Here is a 25270-nt window from a genome sequence, read left to right as displayed (position 1 = left end):
ATGTAGCAGATAAGTAGTTTAACAACCGATGGAAAGTTTAAACTTTAATGATTCTTCCTGTTGTAAAGTTTCCTGCCCCGATCAATGCTGCTCCTATTAAAAGTCGGGTCAGAGGCTTAATGGCAACTGCTGATACACCATCACCCCTTAATGTCACGCTAGAAATAGCCCCAAAGTGATGCCATCTGCAGCTATGCGACAGTCACAAACTGTGTATGAGACATGATAGTTGGGAGATGTGCTGTTTGGTTAGCTGTGGAATTACAATTTTTCTTGTTTGTGTAGACATTAGAGCAGGAGGAGAAGGACAATGAGGCTGTCAGTAAGATGATGGCTCTTGACCAGAAGAACCAGCTGCTCAACCTCTTCCATGAAAAGAACCGGCCAACACTCACAAAGTGGCCTCAGGTAAACAAAAAGCCTCGTCAGTCTTGTACGCTTCATGTCAACTCTTCAATCTATAATGCTGTTGAAAGTCAACATTAATTGAAACTCTCCAAATATAATGATAGATTGTGAATACAGTAAATCCTTTCTGGTGTGTCTCCCCAGGGCACAGATGTACTCTACATAGTCCCTCTGTTTTTTGTGGATGAGTGGAGAAAATTCATCAGGTATGGCTGTTTCATCAGTAAAGTGAACAGAATGTTTGCTGTCACATTTTAAAGGCAATGTTTCATTGTTGACACTCAAGAACAGGTCGACCTTCTATAAAAGGAATCAATCAGAAGACATGTTTGGTATCAATATATGTGTTTGTGGTAATGACTACAACTAGTTAAAGTTGTTTAGTTTGTATAAAGGACCACATTTACTTTTCTGAGTTGTCAAGTTCCTGATGGTAATCAGTATTTTGGTCCCCCAATTTGTCTTTTCCAGGCGGCCCACAAAATCCTCTCCAGTGTCTAATGTGGGCAACACTCTGCTGCTCTGTCCTCATGGAGGCTTCATGTTCACCTACGACTCCCTGATCAATGGAGATGCACAACAGTGAGTTCTGATTATTTACAGTGAAACTTGGCAAAACTGCATCATGTGTATTCTTGGGGTCTTAGTAAGGTGTTGGATGTATTCCCTTTCTCATAAAATATTCAAGTGCTTATTTTTGGAATATTACATCTAAGTGTACTACACTTGAACCCACCTGCAAAAACAAAACAGACTCCCACATTTTTCACAATCACCATGTCTTTTCAGTTTTTAAGTTCATGAAATGGAGGCCAACAGTGCATTAACACACAAGAAAGAATACTGCAGGGGGTTGTACTTAGTCCTTTTACTTCAAAAATCTGTAACATAGGTCATTTGCCCAAGCAAACCCAAACATTATCAGAAGCTGCATACTTCTGACACGACTTCCACCGCAGAGTGCTGAGTACAGACAGAGGCAGCTGCATCAAAGCCAAAGTTGTACGTTTTTATAGTAATTTTCACAAATGAGGAATTGTTAAAAAACAATAAGGATACAGACAGGTGGACAAATACTGAATATCAAATTTGATGACTAGCCAGACCTATCATCAGTAGACCCCTAATAAACATACACATTATTGGCATTGTGATCACTTACTTAATTTCTTTAGCTAATCTTGCATTAATCTGTAGACCTGTCAGAACCCAAACTCAGAACTGTGAGGATTTTGCGACAGTCAAGTCAAATCTGAATTTAAAAAAAAAAGACATGCAGCTTTTCATACAACAGGGCCAGTTGTGTTGATTAAATGAATATATAAAGAACTGCCACCTGAGTTCTTGTGGACACTGCTGCGGTCTCATGTTGTGCTGTTTGTCTTGCACAGTATAGCTCTGCTCTGGCCCAACGAATGGGATGTGATCAGCAGACTCTTCATTGTAGACCAGCCAATCTCCATCCACTGCTTCAGACAGACCACACCAAATGGTTCCACCACCCAGTACACCACTCAGCCTGGTAAGACTGCAAAGTTAGGGGAAATGGCTCGTGGATTATGAACAAGGATTGTTTGATAAGTTTAGACATGTCTTTAGCCATATTGTAACACTCGTAACAGTTTGAACTTTGGGAGTGTTGTGTTGACCCTTTTTAGCTTCTTACTGTCCTTGATTAATTTGATATTGGTTTATGTTTTAATATATGCAGATCTGTGTTGGGAGTGTAGAGAGAGCTTCCTTTTCCAGCAGCAGAGGGACCTCAGAGAGTACACCCAAGCAACCATCTATATCCGCAAAGTCATAGAAGACAAAAGGGTATGACAAAAACATGAGGTCAACCAAACATTAACAACTGTATTTCATCAGTGTTCAAAAAGAGAACTATGTATTTTCCACAGTCGATGTAGTTGAAAGGTGGTTAAGTACGTGTTTTTACATTGTCCCCTGCTAAGATGATAAAGGAGGCAGCTCCAGAGCTGAACGCCAGCAGCTCTGAGGCAGAGGAGGAAAAGGAAGAAAATCCAAAAATGGATGGAGAGAAAGACCCAGACTTCAGTCAGGTAAGCACACTGTAACGGCACATGTGACAATGTGTGGCATCAACTGATTGCTAGTAGCAGTTGTAAAAGGAGAACCAGAATTGCCCACACCAACAGCAGTGAAGTCAGCAGAGCACTGCCTTCGTAAACATGGTCAAACGTAGGACACTGAGCACTGTACAGGGTGTAGGGACAGCCCACCATGGGACTACCTGTGATTGATCTAAAATCTTACATGACTGGTTGTGCTACATTTTTTATAATCTGTTTCTCATAAAATCAATTCATACTTTCCACGTCTGTGGACGTCTGGAGAAATGTACACATGCTGGCCAAAATGTGCGACAGCGTGGACTGTCCACACTGCAAGCGTGCTGACTGTACATGTGCTAGAAAAACAAAGGCAGGACTTTGGAGATGCTTTGTTTTGTACATAGTTTCCATTGAAGGAGTCCAAACAAAGTGGGAAGTTCTATGTTGTCAAGATCACTGTTATATTTGATCATTTTCAGGTTTTTTCTCCTAAAGCATGCCTTGGACTATGTAGTCGTGATAATTACACACCTTGCAATACAGCCCCCATCTATGAAATCACTTCACATCTTCTTTCAGTCACAGGATGGTGCAAAGCGACTAAAGTTGAGTGACAGCAGCACACCATCAACCGCTGCTGTTCCTGTGACCAATGTGACTAAGCTAGGAGGGATCAGGAGAAGCACCCGGCACAGGAAACTCCGTGGAGAGAAAGCACTCATTGTTTCAGCGAATCAGACACTAAAAGAGCTGAAAATACAAGTAAGAGATTTACATTACTGGACATAATGCCAGGGGGAATAAAGAGTCTGTTTTCATCACACTAACTCTGCGGTGTTTGTGACTCTGTAGATTATGCATGCCTTCTCCGTGGCTCCATTTGACCAGAACCTCTCGATAGATGGAAAAAGCCTGACAGATGACTTGGCCACACTGGGCAGTCTGGGCGTCATCCCAGAGAGCATCATCTGTCTAAAGGTGCACAGGACTTTAACTTCCTGGTGACTGGATCCTTACACAGAAAGCTTTATTACTGCAACTGTAATCTTGACTTCCATCACAACATCTGGAGTATAATTACAGACGGTTTCATTTCTTCCTTTACTTTGTTACAGGCTGATGAGCCAATAGCAGATTATGCTGCAATGGATGATGTCTATCAGGGTAAGTGGCATTGTCCTCATCTCTACAGCTGTTACATATAGCTATGCAATGATTGAACGACTTTCTCATATGGAGTCATCTGCTTCCTCACAGTGAGAATGCCCGAAGAAGGATTCAAAGGTGAGCATGCTTTTTCTTAATTTGTTGTGAAAAGGATGTTTTTTTTCCTCCTTGGCCACTACACTTTGACCAAAGTATTACTTAAACACTGTGTATTGAGGGATTCTGCTCTTTTCAGGTAGATTTCTCTGTGTTGGAAAGTGTCATTTGGATGTAATTTAATCACTTAATGTCTGTCGTTTTCCAGGCACTGGGCTTCTTGGGCACTAAGGAAAGCTGTGCTGTGGCTATGCTTGAAATGGAAGGATGACAGATAGATTTTTTTTTTAAAAAAAAGCTTGAATTTGTCAAGTGTCCATATATAAATAAGTGCTTTAATTTGTGGGTTTTTTTACGTTTTGAGTAGGTTTTCTTTGATAAAACTGTGACTATGTTGCAAAGCCGCTGTTTTTCTCTACATAAAGTTAGCTGGCCTTTGATATTTAAAATTCCTAATCATTCTGAAGGACTCTGTGGTAGTGCTTTAACCGCAATGAAGCAGGTTGAAGTAGCTAAAAATAATTGTTGTATGCTGAGGATTGCCTCAGTTAAGTTCTACTGTTAGTCAAAAAAATTTAGTCAATTGTTTTTAATTATGACAGACGAAAAATTTAAGACAATGGTCTTTCTTTCTATTATGTGGAAGTTTGTGTTCTCACTGCAACGTTTTCAGGTTTGTCAAAAAATGCACGAGTAACTATATTACCAATATAACTGCTCTTAAATGTTATAACATTAATTACCTCTACAGCAAATCTATATCCATATACTCCATGTGGCTTTTAAAAATGCATAGCTACAAGGTATGTATAGAGGCAGAGTCCTGCAGGTTTCAACAGTGCAAACCTCTTGACATGGAAGTGAGAAACAGAATACAAGCAGTGATATGTCTTTTCCTTTACACTGTTATTTCTTATGAATAATAAAGTTATTTTCAAAGCACAATGTCCTCATGTGTGAACAATTATTACTTTTTTTTAGTGTAACTCAAAGACCTGAGCGTTCTTCATTCGTCCATTGTCTAGACACCATTCACCCTGTGTGGGGTCGCGGGGGGCTGGAGTCTATCCCAGCTGACTCAGGGTGAAGGCAGGTCGCCAGTCTACCACAGGGCTGTTTCAGTCACATGAACATCAACATCTCATGCAACACTTAGTGGAACAAATTCTATAAGTGAAGTCAAGAAGTATTTACTGCACCAGTAGCCTGTTTTCTGCTGTTCAGTTCCAATAGCTTTATAGGCATTACATTTTTAAAAAATGATGCAAAAACATAAAAATTTGCCCAGATATTTTGACTGTACACAAAAGCAGTAAACAACATTAAGACTGATGAGTGTATTGCAAGTTTCTGTGTCCATGTCATTCACTGTTCCTCAGGTTGTGAGATGTTGCTGCGTACTGGCCACCTAGATTAGCCCTGTGTGCTCCTTTTGAGAGCTCACATAGTCCTCTGAAATCAGGACTTCTAAAAGCTAAACTCGTTAAAGTCAATGATCCTTATGTCGCAAACTGTTTTACATTGTGGAAGGAAGTGTATCTGTCTCAACCTCACCTGCTGAGCAGTGACCACTTTGTGTTTTCTTTTGGTTGCCGTGAGTCCTTTTTTTTTTTTTAAGTTCTCATCGTCTGTCTACGTAGTTCTGCTTTACATGCAGTTATTGGTGTCCTCCTGTGTACGTACGTAAGATTCTGTTTGTCCTATCAGGAGCTATAGTGACCGAGTGGGCCCCATTCTTTCCTGCCATTTCGTGCAATTACTGGTTGACTGTGTTAAATATTTTAAGTCAGATTGTAATTAGAATTTTAGAATGATAACATGTTCAAGCTTTTTTTTCTTTTTATGTGTATACTGCAATGTTGAAACTCCCTCATGCTGTTATGAAACTGTTTCAGCTCCGTTCGAACAGGACTTTTCCTCTGTGTCGATACTTCAACTCTTTCTAGAAGGGAGAAGCCAGCAGCAGCAGCACACTGATCCAACTTCATTCATTGTTGAAGCTCATTACCATGTAATAAGCTGCACTGTAAATTACTTCCTAAATTATTTATGAATAAAAGAGTTTGACAAAATCCAACCAAACCAAAAACATAATTGTCATCTTCTAAAAAAAAAAAAAGGGAAATACATTGTTTAAAAACATATTACATTTTAAAGAGCCACGTCATTACCTACACTGTAATAATTTACTGTAATAACACAGCCAGATACTCAGAGCAGCATACTGTTTTCCCCTAATACAGTTGCAAACTGTAAAATAAACTTTTATTTTTCCTTACTTTTTAAAATGTATGAAATGAACTGAGGAATGAACAATTTGTCAGCTTTTGAAACATTTCTTTTTTTTTGGTTGCCCCTCATGTTGCTGATACTTAGTGCATTGAATGCGTCATGGTTACTTTAAAAAATACTTCTGGAACTGGAAACTTTTGAACTGAATTCACCTTTGACTACTACAGAAAGCATGAATGTATCTGTCAAACCTAAGTGTCTGTCTTTTGAGAAGACACCTAAATTACAAAAATTAATAACTATAATTATTTAATTTTTCTGGTAGTTTATAGTTTAGAGGCCTGTACCACCACCAAAAAAAAAAAAGGAAATCAAATGGTACTTCTTCCTGTGCAACACAACTGACCGGATTATTCACAATTTTATTGATTTGCATTTTCAAGCTTCTTATACAGTCTGTGCACTGAACTCTAATGACCAGAATACAACAGCTAATGTCTACTACTCCAGTGGGTTTCATTTTCACTCATTGAGAAAACTTTGATCAAACTATTTCCTGCACTGCATGCAGTCAGAGAATATGTTGTACCTGTATGTCTCTTGTAGAATAAAAAGTTGAAAGAATATGAGTTTAATAAATAAAGGTTTTGGCAGATATTCCAAGAGCGATAGCCACATTTATATTTTACTGGTAACAAATATTAGGTAAGATGGCACAGGAATACAGAGTTGAACATTTGACTACTGCAGTGGACGCCATGCACAACAGCCTTGACAGTTTGTGGCTGTAAGATGTTAAATTTGGCGTCAGTATTTTAAATCTTTTCCTGAGCAGCGGCTGTGAACTGTTCACTTCCTGTCTGTGTGCTGCCGGCAGCTAGCCACCGAGGCTAGCCGATGGCTAAACTCGGCTGTTTGCCGTCACTGTTGAACAAAGAAATAAAGCTCAACGGAGCAGCTTATCAGTCAGTCAGCTGATTTCTGTAATTGTTTGCCGAGTCGGGTTTTTAACATGGCAGTTTGAAATGCAAACTCCTCGGAGTGATAGCAGGGTTTGGTCAACCGGAAACGTTCCCATTTGTGTTTCGGACCGTCTGTCGCCATCTTCAAAACGACTAAGCTTTATTGCGCACATCAGTGTTCAGCAAAGAAGTTTAAATAAAGAGACGGATCGTTTGAATTACTGAAGGTAAAGACGTCCCCTGACTGGAGGCTGTATATCCGATAGTCGTCTGGGGTTTATTCCACTAGAACCGCTGCTGTGTCCGTGTGGCGTTCACAGGCAGAACATAAACTAGTTTTCCTCTCTAGATGACGTTAGCATTAGCTAAAGCTAGAGATGGAGCTAACATGGCCGTGAACATTGAAACACTGAAGTATCCGTGAACATCCCTTAATTTATCGTGTGAGGCAGAACTCGGGCTGCTGATCATATGTGGAAACAGCAGCTTACAGCTTTTGGCACGACGCTCTTTCGTTAGGGCAGCACAATTCACCATTTCAAATGTGCAAATTAGAAAGGCTGCTGTTTCCAGTGTGCATTTTATGGCGCGTCTGAGCCAAAGTTGAGCGATTTTTCATTCTAAGATCTTGTTCAGCTTGATTACAGAATGTGCAGGAGTTGCTGCTCCTGAGCCATGAAGGACTGCTCAGTGCCAGATCGTAGCAGAACGCTCCTGTTGTTTTCCTATTGGGAATATTTCATTGTTATTATTATTGTTATTGTCATTATTATTTTATTTATTTAGCTTAACTGATTGTGTCTCATGCGGTAAATGATCCATCACATGTTTTAAATATAATACACATATAGGAAACTGAGGCTTTAAAACTGTATCACAATTTTGTTTTAAAAAAAAAATGCAATATGACATTTCCCCCCAAATCCTTTAGTTTTCATGCACCAAATACCATTTAACTACTTGTCTTTTAAAAACACATAACTCAAACTTTTAATGAATATTAATTTACCAGTTGGGCGTACTTCTAAAGCACTGAGCATGTACATGGCAAACGTAAAGGTCCAACTGATGCACTGGCCACAACCAGCAGCAGAGTGGAGGCCAGCAGCATGTCCCGTCCTAAAACAGTTCACAACCATAAACATCCTCATAAATGCAGTGCTCCTTTTTGTTAAGCTGTGCCATTCTACCAGGAAAGTCAAATAATGAACTTTCAATACTCAACATTTTTGCTAACTGCTGAAAGTATAGAAATACTGCTGTTCGTTTCTCAAGTGATGATGTTCTCTACAGAACAGAGGAAGCAGAACATTCTGCCTCCAGACCACTAAACAAAATGATGGAGTTACCGAACTACAGCAGCCAGCTGATGCAGCAGCTGTGGGCCCTGAGGAAGGAGGGCCACTTCTGTGACTGCACCATCCTGGTGGGAGACAGCAGTCACCGTGCTCATAAGCTGGTGCTGGCCGCCTCGAGCCTGCTCTTCAGGTAGCGTGAGCATGGAATCTGAAAGACTGGTTTGGAGGTGTTTTATCAAAGTGAGATGTTTGCTGAAGTCATACCCAGCACGTCGTTCAAGCCTAAATCTACGCAAGCTATTAAAAAACAGTTCAGCGCCAAAAGATCATTCTTCAGCTTGAACAAAGGAATGCAACAGAATAATCTTCAGAATCTTAGTTCAAGGTCCAGCCACTAGATTGTGTGGAGCTCTCATTTTGATATGAAGATGGTGAGACGTAGTTGAAGAAAAAGCTAATGCAGAGTTCAAGTTAAGATTATTTCAACAAAGTTTTTAAGTCAGTTCACAAATGCTTGGCAGCAAGATGTCAGAATTTATGTCTTCCTGAACGAGTGAATTTACTGGATGCTGATTGGACCCATCACAGTCACACAGTGCATCCTATTGCCTTTATGTTATCAATGCCTGTGTTTGATGTATTCATTTAAATGTTTGAGCACTTTGCTTAAGGATTGCATCAGTAAACTGTTAATAGTGTTTACACTGTTATATGCTTTAAAACTGATATAACAGTTGGAAACACGCCATAAACACAGACAGTAAGTTCATGTATAGACGACTGTAAACAAAACTGTGCTGACACTAAGGTGTATTGCTGAGGCTGTAAGTATGACTTCCTTTTATTTTGAACCAGTGGAGGATCTAAGGTCTAAGTTGAGTCTAATGTTCTCTTCTCTCAGCTCTTTAATAATGAATTTTGTGCTAAAATGTTGTCAGTTCTGTGACATGAACGTCTAACAGAAGTTGTCCTTGTAGTTTATCTGGTGTTACAAACATGATTTTGTGTGTGTGTGTGTGTGTGTGTTTTTGCAACACATTAATATTAATCAGAGGACTGTGAAAAGTGAGAAAGAAAAGGAAAGACGCCAGATGTAGGATGATCAGTTAGTTTTCTCAAGTGGGAATTTGAAGAGATAAAACAATCTTGTCTGTCAGGTCTCTCCTGGAAGGCTCTGACACCATCTCCATCGACACGACTGTGGTTTCCTCACAGGAGTTTGGCTGTCTCCTGGACATGGTCTACACCGGCAAGCTGCCCCTGGGCAAACACAACGTCAGCCGCATCGTCACTGCTGCAGACAGCCTACAGATGTTTGACGTAGCTGTTGGCTTCAAAAACGTCCTCACCAGCTTGGTGACTCAGACACCCTCAGTCCCAGTACATTCTATGCAAACCCCAACCCTCACCAAGATCAACAAAGCCCAGAGCATTCCCCCTGAAGGTTTAGCCTCAACCAGCAAGGATGACTCGACAGACAAGATGGAGATTAGGGCTGAGCTGAAGAAGGAACACTGTCAGGGTGAAAGAGATGACACAGAGGAACCAGCATGCAAAATACCCTGTGTGGAAGTCTCTGACACCTCAGGTCAGTTTCAGCTGGTTATCAAATCAAAAGCCTGTTTTGGGGAGTCTTGAAAAATGAGTTGAAGGCATAAATGTGTTTGACTTAGAACTTTGTTCAGTATTACTGTATCACATAATACAATCCAGGCCATAAATCAACAATAAACACCACAAAATCGTTGTCTACACAGCATCTGAAGAAGCCAAATCCTCAGAGAATGCAGTGGAAGAAAACAAAAAGCAGCCAGCCAAGGTATCCAGTGAGCCTGCTCTTCTAAAACGTTCCTCTCAGCTCGTGGAGCTCCTCGCCACCGTGTCATCTGTCGTGGAGCTGCTGAGCCAGGCAGCACAGAGCAGCCTGGATGAGCAGGAGAGACAGGTAGAGCAGCTGGCCTCGGTCTGGAGAAGGTTTTTATATCTACAGTTAAAGCATTAGATCTTAAACTGTTGTTGCCATGTTTATACAAGAACTAATTGTCCCTCAGCCTTTTTTTTGTCATATTTACACATTCCCTTGCTGCTGCCTGCTGTGCTCCTTCCTGCTGTAAGCTGCACATTGCTCCATGTCCAGTGTGGATGAAATGAAAGTGAATGAAAACTGAATCTGTCACAAATCTGGAAAAGCACTGCGTCCCGACAATCGAATTAGTATGAACAAAAAACAGCAAATTAAAACAGAGCAGAAGTGAAAGCACACAGGCATGCTACTAACTAAAACATTAATTGTAAATCCAGTCAAAGTAGGAATATAGACCTATCTGTGGCTTCATTTGAAAAAATGAAAGCCTGGTTTTCTTTGCAGTTGTCAGTAAAGGCCCCTGCTGCTATTTGAGAGTTTGGTCCATTTCTGCTCCTGCCAGGTTGTGTTTCAGTGCTGTGAGGAGGCAGATCCCAGCACAGTGTTGGAGAAGCTGATGAGTAGAGTGAAGGACAGGCGGATCAGTGAGGGAGCTCTTCTCCGTCTCCTCCGTACCGTTCAGCAGAAAACTACATCGAACTTCCCCTCACCACTGCTCTCCCTGTTGGAAGAGGTGGAGAAGAACACACAGCAGCCAGATGAAAGCCAACCTAAAGGTAAAGTGGAGCACTTAGTGATTGTATGAGCAGATATTTTCTTTTCACTCTTTGTATTTTGAACCTTTTCTCCATCTTTTCTAGTCTGCTCAGAGCAGCAGAATGGTACCAGAAGTGAAGAAAAACAGAAGGAAGAGGTAGAAGATGAAATCAGTAAGGAGGAGACTGAAGAGGACAAGAAAGACACAAATGCTACAACAGAGTCTTCGTCCCCTCCCCCCTCCTCCTCCTCCCCGTCCTCCCACAATAAGCCCTTTACCTGTCATTGGTGTAAGAAGAGTTTTGATTACAAGTGTCGAATGCTGGCCCACACAAAGCGCTGCTCCATGTCTCAGGAGTGTGAGCAGCAGTGCCCAGAGTGCCCAGAGAAACTGGCCAACCAGCGGGCTCTGCAGCGCCACCGGGCTGAGGTCCACCGCAACAGCGCACGTGTCAAGAAGAAAGTGGCCTGTGACCTCTGTGGACGCACCTTCGCCCATCCATCAGGTGAGAACTGGCTGATGCTGGGAAAGTAAGTTGTGAAACCTGAAAGTGAAGGTCAGCCTTGTGTTGTGTTAGGGATTAAACAGTATCACCAAAAGTCATATCTTATAGAGGCCAGCAGCCTGAGAAACCAAGCTAGTGAACAAACAGAGACATACACACAACAGACAATATACTGCGCGTACGTTAGTCTGACTACATACAGTATACAGCAGTATTCCAAATTGTATCACCCTGCAGTAATTGTGTGAGTTTTATGTTGAACAGTAGGTTTTTGCTCTTGTGTCAAATTAAAAGCTAATTGCTTAGATTGACTATCTTAAAAATCTTTTATTTTATTTTCTATATTTTGTGTGTCTGCCTTTTTTTTTGATAATTCAAATTGAGGATAGCAATGTAGCACAATTTTCTGGAGAGGGGTTCTGCTTTTCTTTTTTTCAGATTTTTTAAAGCTGCCTTTTGCTGGAGGGCTTGTGTTGCTCTACCTTTCTCTGGTCACCTCAAAGTGTTCTATTGGATTTAAACCATTCAACATACTTGTTCTGATCCTAGTTTTTGCAATTTTCTTCCTTTAAACTCTTAATTTTGGCAGCGTCTTTTGTATAATTAACATGGTGAAATGTTCCTCCTCTATAGACTGACAGTCATCCAGTCAGCCAGTATTGTAGTATCTCCACAGACATTTGTGGTAAATCTATAAATGTCATCTCTCCAACACCTTTTGCACTCATGCAGCTCCATATCATCATATCGTCACACTTCGTTGCATTGAGTTTCTACTTTGGGGGATGTGTTTTCAGTATCGCCTTTCTATAGTATTTGTTTTTGATTGTTTATAAGATGAGAATACTCTACTGTTTAACTTTGAAATAATACAATTATTAGGAGATGATACAATTTTGAATCATTTCACATTTGAATGACATTGCACTTGTGTTGTATGTGAGCCAGTATGAACAGTGAAAGCTACTGATGAGTGGATTCAGTTCTACAACACTGCTGTCCAACATAAAAGCTTGAGTGGGAAAATCTGTACAGTCAAAATGTTGTAACTGCATTGGTAATATGATCACTAAATCTCCAATGCGTTTAATCAAAGGTTAATTTATTACATTAGCTTATTGTCCAAATGTACAAAACGAAGTCTTACTCATAGTTAACATTTTTAAATTAGTTCATCCATCCATCATTTTTGCCACCTATCTGAGTCCACATCATTGTAAATTGATGAATTAACTTTTTCGGTGTTATTGTTAAATACAATCATAAAGTCTTGTCAAAAATGGGATGTGAAGGTCAATATATTCGAGCTCTGAATAAGTAACTGAAAAACTCCTGGTTTTCTGTCATACGTTGATGGATATGAAGCCCCTGTGTCCTGGAACTTTATGGAAATTTACATTACCAATTAGCCCATTGAGCAAAGTTCTGATTCTTAAAGCCTTTTCTTTAATAAAATGAAGTACTTTCAGATGATCAAAGCAGAACATACTTAAATACCATGTGCTTTATTTATTTTTTTAAGGTGAGTGTTCATTCTATTTATGAGCCTCATGAAGATGTCACAATCATTTTCTAAGGCTGTCGGCATTTTTTAAATTTGTCTTTGAGCTCCTCATCATGACATTCTGTGACACCAGCACTTCGTGGCAGATGGTTTGTCTCCAGTCAGTTTGGCAGTCAAGACCGCCAGAGATGCTTTTACATTTGCTGGAGATCAGTTTGGACCAAGACACATTCCACACACAGACTGAAACTCAATAGATAGTAGAGATTAAGCCCATAATGCAACACCCCTTTACTGTAATGTAACATTAAAATAGGTCAACAATGTGATCTGCTGTTGTAAATGTGTAGCCCTTGAATACCGTATATTGCAACATCCCCTCCCACAAACTGAGATCTCCGTCATGTTTTTTCTGTTCAGCAAATCACTGTAGGCCACATGGTCATGTTTTTGGTCACTTATACTTTGATCATTTACTTATGCAGGCATGAAATGCACCACAAGGAGTCATACGTAAGAAACTTTCAATGTGATGCTCAGCTGATTAAACAAATTAATTAATTAAACAATTGTTCCAAGTTATACTTAAACTGCGTTGGGGTTAGGATGTAACCTGAGTTCTAGGAGTATATGTGGAGCTCTCTAGCAGGCTTCACTTTTGGTTGTGAGGGGTGAGCAGACGTTACTCTAAGGAGGCCATCACCACCCCTTGGCTCCACCCTTGGCACAGAGACATTAAATTCTTCATATTTCAGGTATGATTTACCACAAAAGGACAGAGCACTTTGAAGAGAAACCATTTGCTTGTGAGGAATGTGGCGCCAAGTTTGGCGCCAACTCGTCTCTGAAGAATCACATGCGGCTGCACACAGGAGAAAAACCTTACCACTGCAAACACTGTGACATGAGCTTCAGTGTGGCTGCTGCACTTGCATACCACACCAAGAAGAAACACTCTGAGGGTAAGACACACAACACACACAACCACATAAGAAACCTTCCTTCATTCAGGGAACTGACCTCAACTTTTGTTCTCTCTCTTTGATTTTTTTGTACATGTGCCTTCTTTGTTTTCTTTGTCATACATCTTCTTTTCAGGGAAGATGTATGTGTGTCAGTATTGCAAGGCTGTCTTCGCCCAGTCCATAGAGCTGACACGTCACGTGCGAACACACACTGGTGACCGGCCTTATGTGTGTCGGGAGTGTGGCAAAGGCTACAGCCAGGCCAGTGGACTCACCGTCCATCTGCACACCTTTCACAGTAAGAGCACATCAGGACATCACACACAAACTTCATGTGCTTGTGCACAGAAAATAGAAGAGCTGACAGATGGTTAAAGCTGTTTCCTTAATATGCCAAAATTCTGTTTGTTATGCTGTCTTGAAGAGCAGTGGAACCACAAATGCAGAATAAACAACCATTTAGTCAAAGTATCTGTATGATTTATAAGAACACATATAATGTGTAAGGCTATATACAGTGACAGCAGATTATATTATCTTCATTTATCTTTAAGTTTGTCCTAACGTGGCCTCAGAACAATTACCATCAAGAATAGTTTATTTTTATATAGCTACAAAGTTACAGTCAGACAAACTGTCTATAAAGGTAAATGGTTCTGTAGCTGCTCTTCTTAGAAATTGGCACTTAGCTAAGAAAAGCACGATGCAGGACACTAAGGTCAGAAAGACATTCAGAGTAAGAGATAAAGATGTAAAGGAGTCATCAGAACCCTTTAACATCTCTGTTCATCAGTCTGCAATGTGCACAACACTGAAAATGGCCGAGAAAAAAACATCACTGGGTGGCTGACATTTGCAAAGACACAGTGATCCTCCACAAAACTACAGAAAAATAACATGTTTCAACGACTGTTCAAACTAAGGTTGAATCATTTAGGAAGAACATGTAGCAATACATAAAATATAGAACAGAAATAAGTGCAATGTCACTTACATGTAAATGTTGTTTAAAAAATTAGTCAAATCTCAATAATTGCATTGTTTTCAAGTTGAAACACCTTTTCTCTGTGTGTGTTTTCTCTTAAGAACAATCAATAAGTATAGGTACAACATGTGTGACAGAGCCACGAATCAGAGCTGCAGTAGCCATCCTCCTAGAATGATGCTACTTGACACTTGTCTATAAGCTGCAGGTGTCCATGTTTTAACATGAGATATTTACACAGAAAGATTTTTTTAACTTTCAATCAAATACGTACCGGTAATATACACTAATAATAATGCTTTTTTCTGAACAGTGCCTGTAACACGGCTGGTTAAAAAAAAAAAATACAGTAGCCTACCAGGAAAAGTCATTGATCGCTATCTTCATCTTCCTCCTGCGCACTAAAACCACTAAAGTCAGCTTCTTCAGTGTTGAACAGCATCAGAATTACTTCGTCACACACTTCCTCAGTCTCTCTGTCGTTGTCGCTCTCAATGTCACTTTCGTCTCGAGGCAAATTCATAAAAATCCATAAATCAGCCGCATCATCGTTTAAGCCGCTGTGTTCAAAGCGTGTGAAAAAGTAGCGGCAATTGCGATACTACAAATCTTACCAGGTCAACAAGTGCAAGGCTTTAGTGTTTTAATTCTGTTTGAGGATTATATCGCTCTACAGAGGCACATAGAGGAAAAAATGGCTCTGAAATCCCATGCAGTTCAAGAAAGATAAAACTCAAAGTATGACAGAAATTATTGATGCTGTTTTCCAAGAGAACTGATTGGTCAGTAGGCAGTATTTTAACACTTGTTGATCTGTTATCTGGAACATAACCTACTCTGAAGCAGGTTAGGAGTTCAGCATACATAACCATGGTGATGTACGTGGTAAGAAGTGCACCACCGCTGTAGTCCTGAAAACCCAGAGTTAAACCCAACGGTGTCTTCATAACCCAACATTCTGCTTGATAGTGCAGGCCTCTGATCTGCAACTAACACAAACACATGTATGACGTTCTTGCCTCCAAATTAGGTTCAATTTGTTATAAATCCAAGATTTCACTTCCTGTATCACCATCTCTCTCTCTCTCTCTGTCAGATTTGTCAGAGCCCCACGACTGTCAGAAGTGTTGTTTGAGTTTCTCCTCACTGGAGGAGCACCGGCAGCACATACAGGAGTTCCACCCAAAGGAGTTCCACAAGTGTCCCACCTGCAACAAAGTGTTCACCAGCGCCGCTCTGCTGGACAAACACAAGGCCACACACACCGGAACAAAGCCGTTCAGCTGTGACCTCTGCAACAAGTCATACCAGGTAGGACAAGCTTGTTCAGCATGTCTGCTCTAAGGGGATGAGCACTTTGATTTTATAGTCCATTTTTATTTTGCACACACTCTGTACCAGCAGGTCACTCTATACTGAAACAGAACTGCGGCTCCATGAACTATGGTGGCCCTAAGGTGCACAACAAAACAATATTAAACAAAGTACTACTGCAAAACCAAAAAGACTACATTTTAGAAAACACAACAAACTCTAAAAAGATAATTTCTCAAAACATACTAAGAATACAGAAAACACTCAAATATGTTATGTTTTCTGGTTTATGTTCTGTTTCTTGTTTTCAGCTTGTGGCCTCTCGAGCATATTGTGTAACTCGCTTACACCCGTACTGGGTGACAATAGATATATCATTTAGCTGTATTCCAGTTTTTGCTTATTTACATCTAGCTGTACAATGTGTATCTCGTGTAAATAAAAATCTCTCTGTTCCCATAGCAACTGTCAGGCCTATGGTACCATAACAGGACCAACCATCCTGACGTGTTTGCCAGTCACACCCGGCAGCTCAAGACCCTGGTCCAGTGTGATGTCTGCTTTAAGTTCTTCCCCAGTGCCTCCAGTCTGGCCAAACACCAAGCTGCTGAGCATCAAGGTGAGGATGGCACAGGCCTGGGTAATTCTGAGTCTGCTGATCGAACAATATTGTTACCAACAACATGAATTAGTAACCAGACCAGAGCATCAGACTGGTCTGGTGCCTGATCTTTCACTGGAACTGTTGGACAGCTCCTGGTGCTAAAATAATGTGAGCACAAATGAAGAACAGATAATCAATCCAACTGTATTCAAACACACATCTTAAAGTGTATCAAAAGAGATCATATGAAATAGTTTTGTGGTGTATTGGGCTTTTTGCCTTTATTTTTAGAGCAGTAGAGAGAGACAGGAAAGGGGGGAGAAGAATGGGGAAAGACCTGCAGCAAAGGGTCGTGAGCTGGAGTGGAACCCACGACTGCTGTGTCGGGGAGCTATAGCCCTTGTTCATGGGTCACCTGCTCAACTCGGTGAGCCATGGGGACGCCCATATGAAATAGTTTTTAAACGGCTTCAGACATTTGCAGGTAAAGATAGGTACACTGTGTTATTTCAGCCACTATGAGTCTCTTAATCAAAACAATAACCAAAGTAGTTCAGTGATGCCGAAGAGTAGCGTGGGATGATGGGAGTTGTCGTCCTCTACATCCCTGCTGATTAAAATCTATCTAATGTGACTTTGGCAAAAATCATGTTGACATACAAGGTAATATATTTATTATTATTTATTCACAGTAGTCATGTATGTCCACGTGTGTCATTTCATTCTAATAAAATAGCTCATAATAAAATAACGTTAGCTAATGTTACTTGCTAATTTACCATTAGATGAGTCAACATACAGCTACTGTGGCAAACGTTATGTGGCAAATTCAATTGTGGGATACTTGACTCATTGGATGTTGATTGTGGGTGTAAGCCTGCCATTTGCCACAGCTTTCCTCCTGTTCTGCTATACATATGTCACTGTTTTCAATTTTATTTCCTCCTACAGTAGAATGATGATGAGGTACAGCCAGGCCATTCTGCACAGGGCTGTGTCAGTGCTACAGAATGGTCTGACTTAGAAAGGCTAATAGTGGAGCAGCCTAGTGCTGTTATTTGTGAGCAAAACACTCATACCAAAATAATGGTGATTCATCATGAGTGAGGCATACAGACAATCAATTAAAAAAAAACAAGACAGTGGTTAGTGACCTAGTTTGCGGACTCCTTCTTCTTCCTTTTTTCTTTAAATGTATCATCTGGTGTTTCCCTGGCTACAGAGGGTAAAGGGGACATGAAGCCATTAACAGGAGACCAAACTAAAACACACCATTACACTGGATAGAACTATGGATTTCTCTGGTCTGAACATTGTCTGAAACACTTGGGATACTGTAGGTGCACAAATCATCTATCCATCCATCCATTATCTATACATCTTAATCCTCACTAGGGTCGCGGGGGAGCTGGAGCCTGTCCCAGCCGATTTAGGGCGAAGGCAGGGGACACCCTGGACAGGTCGCCAGTTTATCACAGGGCTACACTTAGAGACAGACAACCAAGCACACTCACACCTATGGACAATTTAGAATCACCAATTAACCTCGACATGTTTTTGGACTGTGGGAGGAAGCTGGAGAACCTGGAGAGAACCCACGCTGCACGGGGAGAACATGCAAACTCCATGCAGAAAGATTCCGGTGCAGAGCATTCACTAATCACAGCTACGTTCTCACAGTTCCCGCACAAAGCTGAATCTCTTTGCTGCTCAGTGGTTGAGCTCGNAGCCTGTCCCAGCCGATTTAGGGCAAAGGCAGGGGACACCCTGGACAGGTCACCAGTCTATCACAGGGCTACACTTAGAGACAGACAACCAAGCACATTCACACCTATGGACAATTTAGAATCACCAATTAACCTCGATGTTTCTGGACTGTGTGGGAGGAAGCCAGAGAACCTGGAGAGAACCCACGCCGCACGGGGAGAACATGCAAACTCCACGCAGAAAGATCCCGGTGCCCCCACCGGGACGCGAACCGGTGAGGCAGCAGTGCTACCAACTGCGCCACCGTGCAGCCCCGCGCACAAATCAATACAATATATAACACCAGTCCAGTCATTTTAAAACATTTTAATGCAGAAATGTTACACAATGCACCTTTAAGATAGGCAAATGTTGCCTCTTCTTTCAAACTTAAGTTTCATTATCCTCTAATAGTTTCCACAGTTTTCAAAGAGAAGTGACAATCATCTATCAACAATGTATAGAATCAGAATCAGAAAACCTTTATTGATCCCAACAGGGATGTACTTTGTTACAAGTCCCTCACTGATTAAACCAATAGCAGGTCATCTCTTTGTATCACAGTTGCACATTTTGAAGTTTGGTCCATGAAAATAAGAGACTGTCATCAGTACACTCCAGTTTGAAAGTGGAAATCCTGGCCTGCTGCTGACTGATTATTTCACTCATGATGTGTCTCCTAGCATATAACAAACACCATGTGGCAATGTGAACAAGCTACAACAGCTAGAATGCGTGTAATAATAGTGACAGAATATTAAGAGTAATGTATAAGATAAAATTAGAGGAAAGTTGGCTTTGACTGTGATCAAGCACAGCAGACTTAATGAGCCACCAGACTGGCAATGTTGGTTGTAGTTCAGAGATTGCACATCCCTAAAATGTCACATGATTTGGCCGAGTTACTGCAGAGAACATGACTTAAATGTCAGGATTTTTTTTCTCATAATATTCTTAAAATTTCAAACCTGCAGACACCTTATAAACATTGTCAGTATCCCTGCAGCCTTTGTGGTCCGTTTTCAAGTCATATGGCCGCAAAAACTACTACATACCTCTCTGCTGTTCCATGGTATATTAAGTCCTACATTAAAATTAGTTGTGATCATTTAGTCAAATTTCTAGATATTCACTATAAAATTTTCAAAAATGATGAATAGCTGTCAGCGCAGACGGATCTGTTTCATGTTTCTATTGTCTTGTGTTGTACACAGCCTGCTGTATTTTTTCATACGATGACACCTTCCAAACCCAAGTCAGTCAGCACAGCATTCACTAATCACAGCTACGTTCTCACAGTTACCGCACAAAGCTGAATCTCTTTGCTGCTCAGTGGTTGAGCTCGGAGGGATGAGTGTTTTTGTGCGAGTTTTCTGGAAATGGATGATTCTCTTTCCTTTTTTTTGCAACAGTGACCCCAGCAGCTAAATGCCGATGTTCTTCAGAAAAGTTTATGAGATCTTTGGTGTGTCCTGGGGCACTACTTGTGCATTTTTGGCTGCAGGGTGGAGCCACCTGAAGAAACTATTTCTGGGAACGTACTGTGATGCTATTTTCAGAATTTTACCTTTAAACACCACGACAATGGATTTGAAATGAAGCAGTCAGAATACTGCTACTACAACTAATAATAATAATACAATATGGCATATAAATTTTATTTCATTTTCCCTTCTGGGATGAATAAAGTATTTTTCATTTCATTTCATAAAAACATCAATGTTTAAGAGTAAAAATAGCATTGGAAAGAATAATAGACAGTGGTTGAAATTATGTGATTGAAATGCAGAGTTTCAGGTTTAGTTTGACAACAATATTGCTTTCAATATTTAGAAGTTACAGACGTTTTTACAGAGTCACTCAATTGTATGCCACTAATCACAAGCACGGCAGAGTAATCTCTGGCCACTCACATGCAAAAGTGTCCTTAGGCAAGACTTCAAACACAGAATTGCTTCCAGTGGCAGACGAGCACCTCACATGGTCGGTCTACCACCACTGGTGTGTGTGAGAGTTAGTGTGAGAAACAGGTGAATGTAAAACACTGTAACACACTTGGAGTACCACTAATGTAGCGCTATACATGTGCAATGGAAGAGAAGATTGTGGAGAAGGAAAGGAAGGGTCATGATCCAAAGGCCCACTTGTGTTAATAATAACTTTACTACTGACAGAAGTAGCAGCATGAATTCTGAAGTATTATGTTCAACTCACATTCAATCAGATGTTGCAGCACTGATAGGACAGCACTTCACTGTACAGACATAGAATGACCCAAGATATACCCCAAAAAAGCAACCCAGGAGTATCTGAAGGCAAAAAAATGGAATGATCTTAAACGCTAAGTCCATCACCTGACTTAAGTCTGACCATGCTACTTTTTGTTTACTGAAGACAAAACTAAATGCACTAACAAGTGGCCACTGAAGGTAGCTGCAGTAAAGGCTTGTCAAGGGAGGAAACGCATTTGATAATGTTCAAAGGCTCCAGACATCAAGTAGTGCAAGTATTAAAAGTAATCCTTATACTTGTATTTGTGTTAGAGCAGAAAAGACTGTAAAAATAACTATGGTTAATGGTTAAAGCAAAATTTTTGTGAAACCTCTTAAATTAAGGCTAAACATCTGCAATTAAATCTTATACATATACTTCCCCAGAAGAAAAGCTCAATCTACCATAAGAACCATAAAAACATGGCCTGAAGGAGCTTCCTCGCAGCTGCAGGACTGCTTTGAAAGGACTAGCTGGAACATCTTTGAGAATCAGGACTTGGAGGAATACAACTTTGCTCTACTACATACAGAACTGTGATGACAATGTCACTGTCAGCAAACACAGCAGGTGTACCCCAGTCAGAAGCTCTGGATGACAAAGGAAGTCAAATCTCCTCTCAAGGACCGTAACACCGCCTTCAGGTCTGGTAACAAGAGAGGCATCAGCAACCTCACACACCTCACTGGCAAAGGAACTAAACTGCTTCTTTGCCTGCTTTGAGGTGAAAACAGCAGGCACAGACAAAACACCTTCACCAGCCTCAGACAGCCACCGCCTCACTGTGCAGGAGCATGAGGAGGCTGAGCTCAGAGCAGTGAATCCGAGGAAAGCTGATGGCCATGATGGTGTGACAGGAAGGGACTGAAAGAATGTGCAGATCAGCTTTCTATGGTTTTCACTAAACTCTTCACCTAACCCTGTCCACATCCATCATCCCAGCCTGCCTGAAGTCTTCAACTATGATCCAACTGCCAAAAAAAGGCCATCATCTGTCTGGTAGGCCTCATAACCGACATTATGAAACGCTTTGAGAAGCTGGTCCTACAGCACATCAAAACCAGCATCCCATCCTCCTTTGACCTTCACCAGTTTGCCTACAGAGCCAACAGGTCTACAGAGGATGCCATGGCCCCTGCTCTTCACACTGCACTGACCCACCTTGAACACCAGAGGAGCTCTTTGAGGATGCTTTTTATAGACTTCAGCTCTGCCTTCAACACTGTCCTCCCAGCAGGCTGGTCACCAAACTGACCGAGGACTTCCACAGCCCACCTGCCACTGAATCAAGGACTTTCTAACCAACCACCCCCAGATGGTCAGAATAGGAAACCACCTCTCCTCCACCATCACACTCAGCACTGGTTCCCTACAGGGCTGTGTGCTGAGCCCCATCCTCTACTCAGTGTGACCGTGCCCCCATCCATAACTGTAACACCATTATTAAGTTTGCCGACAATTCAGCTGTTGTTGGACTTATTTCAGGAGGAGGTGAATCCACCCACAGAGATAAAGTCCAAAGACTGATGCTGTGGTGTTCAGAAGATCATCAACAACATTCAGAAGATCATCAGCTGTTTACTTCCTTCTTTAGAAGACTTATTCAGCTCTCCCGGCCTCAATAGAGCAGCAAAAATTCTTAAGGACGAATCCCATCTTGGACACCATCTGTTTGATCCACTACTCTCAGGTAGATGCTTCAGGTCCATCAAATTACAGACAAACAGATTCAAAAACAGTTTCTACCCCAGAACCATAAAAGAACTGAACTCTGCCAAGCATACACACTAACAAGGCCGCTGCTATAGCTCACCTGGTTGAGCTGGTGACCCATGTACAGGGGCTATAGTCTCCAATGCAGCAGCCATGGGTTCGAATCTCGCTCATGGCCTTTTGCTGCAACCCCGTCCCCCATTCTCCTCCCCCACTTTCCTGTCTCTCTTTCAACTGTCCTATCTAATAAAGGCAAAAAAGCCAAAACTTTAACTTAAAAAAAAACTAAAACATACACACTAACTGTCTGGACCTGAGTGCCTACTAATTAGCGATGCACTTAGTATTTATTTGTTATGCACCAAAATATTGAAATAAAAGACTAAAAGATAGGAATTAGTTTGGGATGATACTTGGATGTATTTTGATGATTGTGCCATTCACATCTCATATTGTCTTAGCTAGCTTTGTCAGTTTCATGCTTCTGTGGTGCTTTTAAATGATGTGATTCATGAATGCCACAAAAACTCAGTATTTACTGATTGTAGTCACTCAGCCGTGTTCAGGGAAATCTGTATTTGCAGCATCGTCATGAAAATATCTGTCATTGCTGCTCCTCAGTAAACCTGTGATCCTGAACACAGGCTGTTATACACATAAGGTATGCATTTAGCTTTAAGGGATGAGTTTCTTATGCCAATTTCCAAAACTGATTTTGACTAATCTCTGCAACTTGGGGAGACTTAAAATGAGACTGAATCTATCATTGTCTGTGTCTGTTCTGACATTTGATGTGAAGTTACTTTGTTACATGGTTGTCATACACTGATCTTTTATGCATTATGACTGCTAAGCCTTGACTCTATGACACACACTTTTCCTCTTTTATTTGCTGGTAAAAAATGAGCATGGTTAAGATGCACAGCGCAAGTTTGTAATGACCCACTAGGACTGACAACATGTTCCCTGTGATGGATCACAGAACATTCATTCAGTCATTTTCAAGTCATGAATTTGAATTTAATCTGTCTCTTTGTGATTTGTTCAAATTTGTTTTTGACAGTATTTGTCTACTCTGTTGTAACATAGAACAAAATGAACTAATGAACAAAAATCAGCACTTCCTAAAGACAGCACATCTTTACTCATCTTGTGTGTCCGCCCTTCAGGCTCCGAGGCGTCGGCGGTGCGTTGCCTGTACTGCAAGGCTGTGCTGGGTGGGGATGAGGAAATGCAGGAGCACATCTGCAGTCAGCACATCAGTCAGGGCAGTGAGGCATTCAACTGCCCCCTCTGCTCCCTGGTCTGCACCTCTCAGCTGGAGTTGCAGGAGCACCTGCTCTCCTGCCACATGGAGACGCAGCAGGAGCAGGAGAGCGGAGAGGAGGACCAGGCCTCCACCTCCTACACGGTGAGAACAACTTCCAGCAAGAGCATCTTAGCCTTCAGCTGCTAAAGCATTATTCAGCCCAGCTTTCAGATGTAAATCATCAAGGCCAGACAATTAGCTGATTAACTGACTTGTGACTTTTCAGTTATTCAGATATCAGTGAAGTCATTTAGTGGATTACTTGCTTGGTGTTATTAAAGAATGTGTTAGTTTCACTTGTATATTTTAATAACATGTTTGATGAGGTTGGTCACAGTAATTAGGAAACTGAAGACGCCACTCGTGGTATGTGACATGAGTGTTTTTACTATTTTGTGCTTCTGAGAGACATTCTCTCATCAAGACGGTGACATCTGTATGTCAAAGGCCATATCATGAATATTGTCCCATGAATCTCTTCACATACTTGTGACTCCAGCATGTACTAAATGTTATTGTGCAGTTTGCATTACAATTTACATTATTATATTCTGACAGACTCACTGCCCAGACACACACTGGTGTGTTTATACTTCTTCTAATAATGTGATTTACGCAGACTAGTCATTTAGCACAGCCTTGAAGTGCATTAACCGGCATTTTACTAAACATATTGACTGGGCATGAGACAAAGAAAACTTTTGACTTCGTACTAAACAATGTATTCCATCATTAAAACACTTTAAAGCAATAGCACTAAAAAATAAAAGTAATGATAATATTAAGCTTTACAATACCAACATGGTGCTTTAGTTGAGCTGATAGCTGAGTGGTTCGGGACCATCACACAAGTGTCTTGTCTCTCTCCACTGTCACTGTCAAACAGATAAACTGACACCCCCAAAAATCTTAAAGACTAAATGAATATCTACAAACTGAAAGTACTGGACTTGGCCTAAAACATTAGTAGCCCTCTAAACTCCAAGCAGTTTCTGGGCATGTTATTTGCCCTGGTCACATGTTTCTACAGTGTTGGCTCATTTTTCACTGCAACATAAAGTCCTACAAGTCTACAGAAACTGCACAGCCATGCAAACAGGAAATCTATCTTCTGTGCAGGAAAACAAAGCTGTATTGTGAATTGAAAAATTCTAAAATTAAAAATGGAATAAGTACGACATTTTTCCCACAGGTGTTACCAATACCTGAAAACTGGCTGCTCTACATACTGCAGTTGTGTTACTACTTACCTTTTTTTGACAACTTCTACAAACTCAAAGTTTTTCACTCTATTCAGCACATCGACTCCAGAAAGATGTTTTGCCGTGGTGAATGTACAGTGCTGTGATAAAGTATTTTCCCCCCCGATAGATTTGTCCCACTTAAATGTTCCAGATCATCAAACTAACTTTAATGTAAGACAAAGATCATGCAAGGAAACACAGAATGCAGTTTTTAAATGATGATTTCATTTATTGAAGGAAAACTACTGTCC

At 40.9% G+C, this 25270-nt stretch overlaps 2 protein-coding genes across 2 annotated transcripts in view; both read left to right on the top strand.

Moving 5' to 3' along the window:
• The first annotated feature begins 23 nt into the window (after positions 1-23).
• LOC103374594 (ubiquitin carboxyl-terminal hydrolase 48) lies at positions 24-4691 on the top strand. The gene is made up of 11 exons (XM_008304708.1): positions 24-408; positions 553-614; positions 880-990; positions 1800-1930; positions 2120-2226; positions 2364-2471; positions 3063-3245; positions 3336-3461; positions 3599-3647; positions 3741-3767; positions 3955-4691. Exons 1-11 carry the CDS (start codon positions 328-330, stop codon positions 3975-3977), a joined length of 1008 nt encoding a protein of 335 aa, XP_008302930.1. The 5' UTR covers positions 24-327; the 3' UTR covers positions 3978-4691.
• A 2390-nt stretch (positions 4692-7081) lies between these two features.
• The window catches only part of zbtb40 (zinc finger and BTB domain containing 40), a 20718-nt gene continuing 2529 nt past the window's right edge, over positions 7082-25270 (top strand). The window contains exons 1-11 of the mRNA XM_008304703.1: positions 7082-7167; positions 8234-8428; positions 9396-9826; positions 9996-10183; positions 10665-10878; positions 10963-11364; positions 13624-13830; positions 13967-14131; positions 15915-16129; positions 16595-16751; positions 23636-23877. Coding sequence (XP_008302925.1) covers positions 8277-8428; positions 9396-9826; positions 9996-10183; positions 10665-10878; positions 10963-11364; positions 13624-13830; positions 13967-14131; positions 15915-16129; positions 16595-16751; positions 23636-23877 — 2373 coding nt within the window. The 5' untranslated portion in view covers positions 7082-7167; positions 8234-8276. The remainder of the gene's footprint in view (positions 7168-8233; positions 8429-9395; positions 9827-9995; positions 10184-10664; positions 10879-10962; positions 11365-13623; positions 13831-13966; positions 14132-15914; positions 16130-16594; positions 16752-23635; positions 23878-25270) is intronic.

The sequence above is a fragment of the Stegastes partitus genome, unplaced genomic scaffold (assembly GCF_000690725.1).
Source record: "Stegastes partitus isolate 25-593 unplaced genomic scaffold, Stegastes_partitus-1.0.2 Scaffold2296, whole genome shotgun sequence".
Lineage (NCBI taxonomy): Eukaryota > Metazoa > Chordata > Actinopteri > Pomacentridae > Stegastes > Stegastes partitus.
Note: the sequence above shows the minus strand (reverse complement) of the source record. Positions and strands in the feature narration are given on the sequence as shown.

Excerpts from the sequence above, each read along its gene's own strand:
- LOC103374594 (XM_008304708.1), top strand. The coding sequence starts at position 328 with ATGATGGCTCTTGACCAGAAGAACCAGCTGCTCAACCTCTTCCATGAA. Across the intron at positions 3,246-3,335 it reads TAAAAGAGCTGAAAATACAA|ATTATGCATGCCTTCTCCGT; the intron begins GTAAGAGATTTA and ends GTGACTCTGTAG. Across the intron at positions 3,648-3,740 it reads AATGGATGATGTCTATCAGG|TGAGAATGCCCGAAGAAGGA; the intron begins GTAAGTGGCATT and ends GCTTCCTCACAG.